Source organism: Monomorium pharaonis, chromosome 4 (genome assembly GCF_013373865.1).
Source record: "Monomorium pharaonis isolate MP-MQ-018 chromosome 4, ASM1337386v2, whole genome shotgun sequence".
Taxonomy (NCBI): Eukaryota; Metazoa; Arthropoda; class Insecta; order Hymenoptera; family Formicidae; genus Monomorium; species Monomorium pharaonis.
The window spans coordinates 9709922-9722974 of NC_050470.1; the positions used below are offsets into that span (position 1 = coordinate 9709922).

Here is a 13053-nt window from a genome sequence, read left to right on the forward strand (position 1 = left end):
GGTGGTCGATGGAGCGGAGAGGGTGGCGAACTAAGAAAGACCGCGTACCGGCCGTGTACAGAGGCGAAAGGAGAGCAGAGGAGAGAAGAATCCAATAGTCCAATACCCCCGGCTAGAGCTAAAGCTCTTTGTCTCTCTCTCTCACTCCCGGATGCCGGGATGCCAATAGCTGGCGTACCTCAGGCTATGTTCCTGCGTATCGTGATAGGTGGTCGCATTGGTATTGGCGTACCCTATACCAAGTACACCACGACATCAGTGCCTACGTGTACATTGATACGTCGTTCTGTAAACCACAATCGTTGGGGGGGAGATTGCGAAAATAAATGCGAAACCGGCGCAATCTCACGCGCGGTAATAAAGTCGCGGTTCTTGATATTTGGAGAGTACACATACATCCGTACAATAATGTTCGGTATATATTAATTAGTGCAAATATATAGAACGTGCTGTGCGCACCGCGCGCATACGTATTTTAGTATAACACACGGCCTACCTATTGTTATCTGTGCCTGCTTTTAATTCAGGTGCACGCGAGGCTATTTGAATTGCGGCTCGAGTTGAGTAGAGCGCGAATGAATCTATATATATCCCGTGTGCGCGTTACATGTGGAAATAATTTTGGTTTAAAGCCCCATTGTTTCGATGCCGCGCCGTCCGCGTATATGTGAATGGCTCGCAAAAAAAAAAAAAAAAAACAGCTGGGTAGAGATGCGTGTGATCGATGGGGGGAAGGGGGATCTTTCCCTGTGTGCAAAGAACAAAGAACAAGATAAATCGAATATAGAGCGTAATCATGTCGAGCGCTATCAGAGCGCCCATAGAGTCCCGTATGATTATACGGGTGACTGCAATTTGTTGAGAAGAAAATTATTGCCCGGGGATTTATTAATTCTGCCCTTTGCGCGGAGCTTCGTCTCGCACGGAGCTTCTTTTTTTTTTTTGTTCGTCGTCTCGCTCATTTCTGCATGCCGTCACGAACCTCCGTTGTATCGCACGGTCCAGACTACAAACCGCTACCCGCCGCTAATTACATCAGCAATTCTCAAACACCTTCTTCAAAGTCGAAACTTATATAGCATACTTTATATATTAAACATTAAATGGATTTGCGGTAATTAATAATTTATAATGAACAAGATATAATTTGTATTAGACTGTTAATGTGTGAATACAAATAAGTAAAGGAAGTAAAACCGCAATTACAGGACCGCAAATCAAGGCAGTGGATCTTTTGGTGCCTAATATTATTTTATATAAATTTTTAATGCATTTTTTAGTTTTATAAATTCCACGCCGAATGCAATCAGTCATAATCATAAATTAAAGCTAAAAACTACATCACAAATAATAATGATTAATTTTATAATGATTTAATATTTAATAACATTATATGATATTACAAGAGCACTTTAAAGCAATGAACGACTTAAAAGGAGATCACTTATTTACACGTTTTAATTCCAATAACATAATATATTAATGTATAAATATATAAATATTTAAAAAATCGTTGAATTGTATTCAGTGTACTCACAGTGATATAATTACGCGTGAATATGTAACCTAACGGTTGAGCAAAGTACAATTAAGTTCATCGATCCGATAATGTGTAATGCGGCGAACACGAAAATAGAACTGTGCCACCGAAAAGTCGTAGTCTCGCGCTACTGTACAAGTAGTCTAACGTATATTCCTGCCGACTGATCAATGCGCGGAGGGAGCACCGGACGTTTATCGGTGGATTTCTGTAATTATCGATTCGCGAAGTTTAAATGCTGTAAACGAGTAGGGTATTCCCGGAATTCGTCAGTAATATGGATTTTTCTCTCTCGGCCTTGTAACACGGTCTCTTCGTCCTTACGAGTGGTGTGTTACGGTGTACGGCGAAATGCCGTATGGCGAAATCGATAAGTGTTATAAACTCGCATATATGTACATGTGATCGTTATTTATGCGTTATGAATAAATCTCGCCTTTTCGCACGTGTGCTTTGCTCTCTAGGCAAATTGAACTGTTCCGCAAAACTTTTCGCGTTTAATGAATCGCTTATGCGATGTATTTTTAAAATACAAAGTTTCCTGTATTATTTATTATATTTGATGTTCTACATTGTATTATATAATTACATTAAGAAAAAAAAATTATTATCAATTTGTTATTAAGTTATTAATTTGAATAAATTTTTCAACTTAATTTTTAATTAAGTTGATTAAATTTCTTTAGTTTAAGTATTTATGCATTTATCTTAAGGGGATTCTGGTGACAGAGTTATCGACATTTTTTTGCGAACTTGGATCTTCAAATTGGAATAACAAAATGCAAAATCCTTTTACACGATTAAAGTACGCACAAAAATAAAGGGAGCGACATACAATTTGTTCTGCTAAATTAAAAAAGAAAGTTACTTATTAGACAATATTTGCTTTATATGAAAAATCAACAGTTTATATGTATAAAATGATCCCCTTGCCCCCTAGAAAAAACTTTCAGGAACAATATCGTGCAATTAGAAATAAGATTAGAAAAAAAGATTTGTATTCCGCAAAATTGGAAAATGAGAAAACGAAAATTTAAGTTATATACGCGTAAAAAGTTGATAAATAGAGCAATATGAAAAAACATTTTTTGTTCTTAATATGAAATTCAATTCATAGATTGATATTAATATGTACTTTAATTCTGGAAAAAAATTCCTAAATCTATACAAGAAATACATATAAAATCTTATTAATGATGTGCATGAATGACTTTACATTATCGACCTAGATCAAATTACAAAGGCATTCCAGGAATACATAAATCCCCTTGAGAATACATAAAATACTTGAACTTTAATTTAACTATTTATATATTTGATTAAAATACATAAATAGTTGAATTCAGGAATTTAATTAAGTTGAAAAATTTAGTCAAATTAACAATTTTTTTCTCAGTGTAGCAATTTAATATTGAAATTTTATTCTCTGTTGATTAATTTAAAAACATTTCAACATCAAAAGCGGCAGCATTTTGAACAACTAGAAGATTATATAAAATTACATAAGGAATATTATGAAACATTAAAATTTTATTATAATATATACAACATTCGTTAGTCTCCTCTCGATTTTATTGAAGCCTTTTTTATATAATAATTTAACTTTTAATTAACTAAACACTGAAATATAATTTTAACAATAAAATCAACAAAATATGAATTTTTTAATTGTAACAGTAATACTAGAATTTTATTTGTGGAAAATATTAAGATGGCTAACGCTTATCAGTAATATCCGCGGTGAAAAACTCATTTTGTTTTTTGAGCAAAATCCTACTTTTCTCGCTCGTTCACATCGTGAGAAAATGTTCACTTCGCGTGTAAAACATTTCGCTGCGCGCTGCGGCAGATGGACGCGGTTTTACGGAGTGTCGTTTTGTGGTTTCTCGTATTATGTAACTGCTTTTCACGCTATAGTAGTGTTAGGCGGAATATGGCCAAACGCTAGAAGAGAAAAAATTTACTCGGATATTAAATTGACTGACACACCGATTAAAAAACGATATTTTAATTAAGTAATTTATATTTAATCTATTATTTCTCTTTATCCATATATCACGAATTTATCGTTTTCTTCATTTCTACCTAATTTTTCGCAGAACTATAATTCCTCTTGTTTAATTGAACAAAGCCTCGTAAATCCAGCAAAATGTTAGTAGCCAATATTTCAGAATTCACGTATTGCGAGTTGCGTCTCGACGACCTCATTATTTTTTGCGTTAGAACGAAAGAGCTTAATTGGCTCCGCGAAATCACTCGTTTAAATCGGGTGCGACCAAGAGGCTATGATTTACGGCGAGCAACGGTAAATCGGGAAGCATTTCTGAGAGAAGCTTCAAAGGCATTCAAATTCTCTTTGAAGTCACTGTTGCCGTAAGCGAGTTTGATTGATAAGCGGAATAACTAGCATTAAATCATTGTGACAGAGTATTGTCAAATTTTATTTAAATACGCTCTAACATTGTTATCCGAAATTAAAAAATGTTCGCTGTAATAAATATTTGAAACGTTTTAACAGGGTTAATGGATAAGCCATGCACACATTGCCAGTTTAAAAGCACGAATAAAATTATCATGTCTCAAAGAGCATCGAACCGCGAAGATCTCTTAATGTACTTGCTGCGAGCGACGATGCATCTGAGTGCATTATTAACGTGTCAGAAGGTGGCCAACTTCCATCCAGTCTCCACCCAGCTTTTAAGGTAATTAAATGGACCGTCGGGACCGACGAACTGGCAACGAAAGCTTTAGCTTCGACGCGAAGGAGGCCAAAGACCATATTATGCTTATACGTATGTCCGCGTTGCGCGCTTCCGACGATTTAGGACTCGAGAAAGTGCGAGAAATAGACAAATCACACAAGTAGCATATAACAAATAAAATTGAACGTTTTTTTTTTCTACAAAAACTGTAACCAATTAAATTTTCTAAAATCAGAAAATTTTGTATCTTCAAATTGTTTTTTATTTTCTATAAATGTAATAATTTTTTAAATTAAAAAACGAATATAGACTCAAGAATTTAACATCAATATAAAAATAAAAAAAGCCTAACAAGAGTCGCGTTAAATGTTTGTGCTAACAGTATAATTTAAGTCAATATAATGTAAAAAGTGTCAAACGTTTCAACCCGTAAAGATAATAGAAATCATCTTCATTGATAATAAATGAAACATAAGAATTAATTTATCACAAATTGAAATTGGTATTCCACGTCGATATACGTGCGAATATTGTGCCAATTTAATGTCCAAGTTCTTTTTTTTAAGATGAGTGTTCCACATAATTTACAATCTGGAGACTCAATTTTTTTATTAAAAAATACTTAAACATTGAATTGGCATAATATTCGCACATGAAAATGGAATATCTACTTCAATTCGTAATAATTTAATTAATACGCTGTTAGCACGAATATCTAGCGCGGCTCGCTCTTTTTTATTCTTATAGCTAATAATTGTTCTCCAGACATATGATATTAAATATAAGAATAAAGAGTTTTAGTCTTTAATTAATATTTTAAGAGTATATTTAAAAAATTTCTAGGAACTTGTTTGATTTTTGCGGAAATCTATTTGTATTTATGTTTTTTGTTTTCTATTTGATTCTTTCCGGAACAAAATTGTTCACAGTGCAACATTATTGATAAAAAACAATTATAGAGATTAAAAGAAATGATTTTGTTTGATATATATTTTTGTGGAAAACTCTTTAATTAATTTTTATAAGATTTATTAGAAAAGATAATAAGTCTTGTCTTATAACAAAAATAAAGAATCTCCCTTTTCTCTCTATATAAGAAGTTTTAAGTGACAAGGAATTAAGGATTGACGTTTGTAATTCACCAATTTATTCAAATTACGTTCGAATAATCTAAAATTATGCCGAAAAGGGAATCATGCCGTATAAATCGTTTGATGTACAAGAGTATTTATTTATTAAATACGTCCTTTGCTTTCTCCAGAATTCTCATCTTTCTTGTTCTGAGATAAATACCGTATATTATTTACAGATACTTGATTATTGCTCGTCGCGTTACTTCTCGTGCATGTATTAGATTTTACGAAGCGCGTTGTTTTTGAAAAATGTTTCACCCACGGCTGCGTATTGTACAATCTGTCTTTCTGCGTCCATCTGCCTCTTTGTCATACGGTCGCCTTGCCGTTTGAAAGTGAACTGAAAAATGGATGGTGCCCAGAATGAAACAGGAATTCGGACAGGTACAGAGAACGTAAGCGACGAAGATGGAGACGCTGTAAGCGCTGATGGAGCCCATCGCTCTCTCGCAAATCTGATTACGTTGTCCCGATAGCTGCGCGACCATATTCATCCACCACTACCCTTTTAAGAGGATAGGTAGTGTCGCACGTGCGCGTATACGTGGCACAGCCCGGCAGACTCCGATGAACCGCGACCATCTCGAAAATCGAATGGAGGTTTGTCTTCAGCCATTGATTTCCGCCTCGTTTGCCGTCCGAGGGATTCGGACGCCGGACGCATAGAAAGAGGGGAGTCGCGTGAATTTATGGCCTGTGTTCCGGTCCGTCCACCGGAAGCCGTGGAATGAGGAAATGGCGAAGCACAGAAATTAATTGACTCAGTTATTGCGACACACGTATTGGCACGTGTCAAAGGGAGAGCTCTATAAAAATAAAACCCTCGTAACAATTTGCCGTTCTTTTTTTTTTTTTATTCTTCTCATTTTGTTCGGAAAATACTGGGCGAGTAAAATGAAACTCCGGAGCTGCCCCTTCGCTCAGAAATGTCCGTTTTGATTAAATTTCTTTATTTTCTTCCTGATTCCTGTATGTTGAGAAAGTTAACTTATTGCGTTCTGCCTGCAATAACCGACTCGCGATCGATATTTTAATTTGTACTAACATTTTTGCTGCTGGATACGTCGCATGCAACAACGACCGCACACGACTGCGCCAGCGGTGCATCATTTCGACCCATTTAACGTTAATGTAAAATTCGACGGAAAGATTACTTCATATAGATAATGAGTTTCAACGGGATACGCGACATCTGTCGACGGCAACCTTGTTTTATTGCAATTTAATATGTTAATTTGTTATATCAAAGGAATGTTATTGACTCTACATTTGAGTGTCAATTGTATGTAAATTCTTTTTACTTTTTTGTTAGCAGTTAATTGTCAATTATATAAATACATAACATATTATTATTATATGTATTATAATTTTGTATATATAAACGGAAACAATTTTATAGTAAAAATTACTATAAAATGTACGATAGTAGCTACGGATTGTAAGAAGAAATTTCAGAGAGTTATATCATAAATAGTGTAAATACTATGTTAATTTTATGAAAAATGTAAAAAATTCCTTCCTTGGTCCGCGCTTACTATTTATTATAATAATTTTTACTACAAAATTTTCTTCATGTATACATATATATATATATATAATTATTCTATACATTTATTTCAATGCTCGAGTATGATTTTAAATCAACTCTTTAGTTGTTGCGCTGACTATTGGTGCAACTGAAATCTCCAATATTTTCATTATTGTACGTACGTCTCTATTATTCTTTGTAAACTGTGCGCAGTCAATAAAGTTATTATTATTATTATTATATATTAAAACGTATACGAAATACGTGATGTACGCGATATTTACAATGCGATATCTTTTTCTCTATTAAACATTTAATGGAAATGTGGCAGTAATATATCGAAGCGTCGCATCGGCTCTCCGGGGACAGCAAGAAAATGCTTTTTCGAGGTTATCCTCGGAAATTATAGAGGAAGAGGGGGGAAGGCTCCTCAGAGACTTCCCTTTCACGGTCTCCTCCGATATTCACCTACAGTTTGCGTATAAAGGGTGGATCTGAAGCAATACGAAGGAAAAAAAAAAAAGAAAGAGGGCTCTTGACGCGCCCCATTGTAGGTAGATTCCTTCTTTCTCGCATTCTGGTAGCCGTCCTCCTTCTCTCGAACAATTTCCTTACTTCTTTGAGGCGGCTCTTATCCCCGAACAACGGCAGGAAGGAGAAAAACTCTCGCGAGAGAGGAGGATGAGTCGAGAGCGCGGCGGTCTTGAAATTCCGCGCGATCCTAAAGCATATTAAACTTGACTAACGGGTGACCTAGTAACCCGCAAGATTGTACCTTGTTAGAACTTCCGCTTAAGTAACGCATTTTAAAGAATGACAGATCGATAGCGAACGTCGCCAAATCGTACGGCGCGATTGTTTCGCAAATTCGTTGGGGCAACCGAATGAGGGCACAACGTTTAGACTTTTTATTGGAGTGGTTGATTTTAAATGTATAACTCTGTATACGATTTATTTACCCGCGAAATAACTTACTTATAAGTAAAAAAATATATGTTGAGTAATAATAATCATAATAATAATAGACCTTCTTATGGTTTTTCTACAGATTTCTTGATGTATTTAAAATAGAGACATATAAATCAGATCGGATTTAGATTTGAATCTTTGTGATTCGACTGTGATTTGACTGAGATTCAATTTGATTCGAGTCATGAAATCTCGATTCGCGGATCTCTAATTTAATGTCAACAATTTAATGTTCTTTAGCGAAAATGTCAAAGGAAATATCATTATTTATCTGAATTTCTTAATCTTCAATTTTTTGTATCTTATAAACTTTAAATTAAAATTCTCTCAAAGTAAAATCTCCGTGAAATTAACTGAGGAAGATGGTTTTGCTATATGCTTGCTGCTTGAGGCTTTGCTGAAATTCGTTGAAAATGCTTCATCTTCAATCGCTTGTTACTGCGGAACCATTGGTTTTCTTGATATTTTCGCTGAGAATGTGCATCAATCTCATTGAAGAATCCGCCGTAATCCTTTAATATTAAAGTGAAAATAATATTAATATATGGCTTTTGAAAGTAGTATTTGCAATAATATTTTCCGAGAATCTAGAAATAATAATTCTCAAGAGAAAACAAAGATTAAAACGAGAAATAATCTTAATTTCGCCAAGTGGATAAAAATCAACAGAAATAAAATAATTTAATTTTTTGACCGTAACTGGCCAGATGTATTTTTAATATAAGCACTACGTTTCGACCTCAGATTTGGGTTCTTTTTGGACAAACGAAGATTGTATAAATAATTAATTGTTGTTTCATTAAGATAAAAGATGAAACGTTACTATTGTTAGCAATATTTCTTCCCGAAGCTCTCTTCATGCAGAGTTAAACGGCAATTGCTCAAATCTGATAGAGTTGATAAAAAATCATTCTATAGCAGGATATTTGATTTGAGAAGTGAGCGTCCTAGTCAAATACTCGGCAAATATTTAATCTATATCCCTATTTCCCTCAGGCACTTTCCGATGCATGCACAGACGAAGGTGCTTCACGATAGAGTCCGATATTTTACTTTTTATTGCCTTTCCTCCGTCTCTCTCTCTCTCTCTCTCTCTCTCTCTCTCTTTCTCTCTCTCTCTCTCTATACACTATTTTTCATGTTTTATGACGTAATAAATTTAATTCAAACTCGACTAATTAATGAAATAGAATTTATTTATGGTACGCTAGGCATAAAAAGTATTTGCATAATGAAATAAAAAAATGCATATTTAATTAGTCCTTTTGCTACTAAGACAATAATATAATATTAATTCCGTAGTTTTATACTGCGGATGTCAAAGACGTTGAAGAAACTTATATTGTATACAAGTCTGAGTGTAAATTTTATTGGTAAAAATTATACCTGTTAACATTGGGATTGTTTCAAAAATTAGTATCGTTAATAAAACAAATCGTATCGTTAAACGTGTTACGGAGATATATAGATTCGTTAGATATGAATTAGAAGCTGGGTAGAACGCGTTACGCTTCGCAAAATCCCTGCACGGCTGCATTTACAATACCTCATAAATATGGACTAGACAACAGAAAGTTCAAAGCTTATCGGATTTTACTTAAAAGTGAACGTCGTGGTACAGAACGTGGCATTAGCAGCTATATATTATCAGCGATTGGATTTTATGAAGCATTAATGCTTCATTGTTCGTTGTACAGTTTATTGTGTTCATCATTTTACGCGAGATAATTGATAGAACATCAATTTATGCGCGTATATTTACACAACTGATAAATATATTTAATTTTATAACGAAAAGTCAGCGAATTGCAAACATCATTAATCCAGTTTACATGCGCCATACAGCCAAAACTTTCAAGGTAACGGACTTGTATCCAATAATTTATACGTATGAATTATTCATAACTCGCTAAGTTTGATTCTAAAACTTTACAAATTATCGGGAATAATGAGCAGTACACGATGGGTGTATACGATGCGTTTTGTGAGAAATTTCGATGAAACAATTTTTATAAACAAATATTGAATATCCATTTAGATAGAATTGAACACGAATAACAATTGAAACATTTATAGTTTTTATATCTATCTTTTATTCTTTATTTATACTCCACTTTCAATAATTTACTTACAAAAGTAAATAATATTTAATTAAGCTTTTGTGTACATAAATTAATTAAATAATATCTGCAATGTAATAAATGAATCAAGAGATTTTAGCAACCTTTGTTACCTTGACACAATCACACACATGTAACTAGTAGTAGTCCAGCTCTTGGCTGACCCACTTTTTCAAGTTATCGTCGACGAATTTTTGTTTTGGACGTATATCTTTTTGTTGCCAATCGAAACAACAATAACAACATTATTGTATATATAATAATATCAATAGTACATTATATTATTTATAAAATTGTCTAGATTTTATTTTAAAAATTTAGATTTTTATTATTTATTCTCTATTTCTAGTTAAAAATATTAAGAAATTATAGGATTCTTGCAAATCAAAAAATAAAGTTTTTTTAACACTATATAAAATAATGTTTTTAGAAAAATGCATTTAAAGTTTAATAACAATTTTTTGACTATAATTTTGTATTTTATTTTTCTTAAATAAATATACATATTTTCCAAACACGGAAACATATAATTTCTCTACCTCTTTAAAATAAAAGTTTTATGGTGTTAATAAAGACTCTTTTTCGATTCGCTAAGATTTTATAATTCTTTAAAGATAAGTTCTATTTTTGTAATTTCTTTTTCGACTTTTATTGCGCATAAAAGAGAAACCAACCATTGGATAAGTGCATTTAAAAACCCTTTTTTCATTTTCTTTTCAACTTTAAGTTAAAATCTTATCATTAATTGCTACCATTATTCCTACTAGAAAAAGTATCAAAGAAACAAAAGCAAAGGCGTTGGTTCGTCGACACGTGACCTCTTTTTTGTATTCTTATTATTTGTTATCTCATTTATATTTGAATTTAATATCTACTTACTCTTCTTTTAAATTTGCAATTTATTATAGGTACTCATATTCATTATTAAAATTGGTTCTTTCCTCGTTCAAAAGAAGCAGAGATTATTTTTAATGGCTTTTAAATAAATATTTATTTATACAAAAAGTATATTTTAAAGTATTATATACATTTACATATGTTTATTATTGCAGTGTTGATTATCGGCCAAAATCAATTATCTTTATATTTACAATAACATATCCGTTAAATAATGATTGAAAACAAATACGAATATTAATTATTTCTTGATTCTGTAATGCGCTTAAAATATTGATTTCGTAAATTTGTGTGTTTCAGGTTTTACACTATCACAGGATTTTCTGGGTTTTGCAAATTATGGGTTGGGCTCTTACGGGACTTGGAGTAGCTTTGGTCATCGTCATCGCTGCTGGCGCCACACTTGTTTTTTGTAAAAGGTAATAACTTTGATAAATAAAATAAAATTTAATAATATTACGCATCAATTTAATTACAATTAAAAATTATTAAAATAAAATTTTTTTATTAAAATTTAAATTTAATTGAGCATTATATTCATAATTTTTTAAATATTCATATGTATATAATGTTAAATATATATAATCCACAAATAATTAGTTAAAGAAACGATTACAAATGCCACTTTTGGTCTCTAATTTTCCTCTGATAATCTCTTCTTTGTCCGTAATCGTTGGCGTAAGAATATAATGGTATCTTTAGAAACTGGTAAACGCGTTAATGTGTGCAACAGGTGAAAGTGTCGTTCAACGAGCAATTATTACCTACTCTACCAATTTGGTATTTGTCCAAGTACAAAGTTAATCCTTTCTTCCTCGATATAATAAATCATATCTCTGTTTTGTCCAAAGTTGTATCATGAAAATAATAAGAGATAACCTGTGAGTTTAAGTAATGTTATTGTAAGTATGTACTAACAAATCAGAATTATTCTAAAGAATAACAAGCTTTTAATTTAATTTAGCAAATGTTGTTGAAAAAAAATAAGTAGGAAAACAAATAATTTATTCTGTTAAAAAGTATAAATTTAAAATACGTGTTAAAAGCACTCTGTATAATGAAAAGATGTATAACAAAATTGAAAAAGTAATTTATTTAATATTTTTTATAGTAAAAAATTGTATAAGAAGTTAAAAACACACATTTAATTCATAATTTATTTATACAATGTAACTTTATTATTAAAATGTTTTAATTTATTTAGATCACGGATATAGTAATCAATAAACAAATCAGTTTCATCCACTTTGTTTTTAAAAATAGCTTGTTCCATTTTGTTCTTTGCGCGCGCGCGTGTGTGTGTGTGTGTGTGTGTGCTTAAGTTACTCTGTGATATTTCCGATATTTCCGAGTTAAAATTTCAAAGTTACAAGTTCCATGATTTATGATTTATACATGATTAACCTTTAGGGTTCTGTAATAATGTGAATCTCACAGATATTGTATCGGATGGCAATTTGGCACGAGAAATGTTTGGAGCGTTTGCGAGGAATGGAGACAAAGGCTTTCATGGCTTTGGGCACCGCGGGAAGAAAAGGTAATATATTTGTTACACATGAGTTAGTTATATTTGTAAATTTTTAATTTAACAAATTTATAACGTTTTCTGAAATATTGCAATTATTATAAAAAATTATGTACGATTTTTTATTATTTTATTTTAAGATTTAATTAATAAACGTATAATATTCAATTTTGCAAAAAGGATGACTCGATTTTGACTCCCGCAAGTAAAAACTATATGTTTATCTTTGGGAAATTTTTAATGTGTCGGAAAAGTAAAATTTGCATTTGTATATATATATATGAAGCTATTTCCAAAGAAAGTTATCAAGAAAAGCTATTATAAAAATGATATATTAATAAAAGTATCCACTTAAAAAAATAATCTTGCAACTTCAACAAAAATTATGTGTGTAAAAATTAGCTGAAGTAGATAAAGAATTAGTAAATACTGTGATGTATATGTATTGTACTTAATCAGTCTAACTGATAAAAGCACAATTTTTTAATTCTATACGTGACAGACAAAATTCTAGCAAATACAAAAATTAGCGATACATTTTGGTTGTGACATCAAGAAATCTATCTATATCAGTATAAAATGTTTTGGGATGCAAAATATGACAGTACAGTCAATTATTTATAATAAACGGGAATGTAT

The 13053-nt window shown here is 32.0% G+C and overlaps 1 protein-coding gene across 3 annotated transcripts in view; it reads left to right on the plus strand.

Annotated features, from left to right (window-relative positions):
- The window catches only part of LOC105832480, a 39351-nt gene that overhangs the window by 16325 nt on the left and 9973 nt on the right, over nt 1-13053 (plus strand). For all 3 annotated transcript variants that reach the window (XM_036285491.1, XM_036285492.1, XM_012673464.3), the window contains exons 2-3: nt 11190-11308; nt 12327-12426. In XM_036285491.1, coding sequence (XP_036141384.1) covers nt 11229-11308; nt 12327-12426 — 180 coding nt within the window. In that variant the 5' untranslated portion in view covers nt 11190-11228. The remainder of the gene's footprint in view (nt 1-11189; nt 11309-12326; nt 12427-13053) is intronic.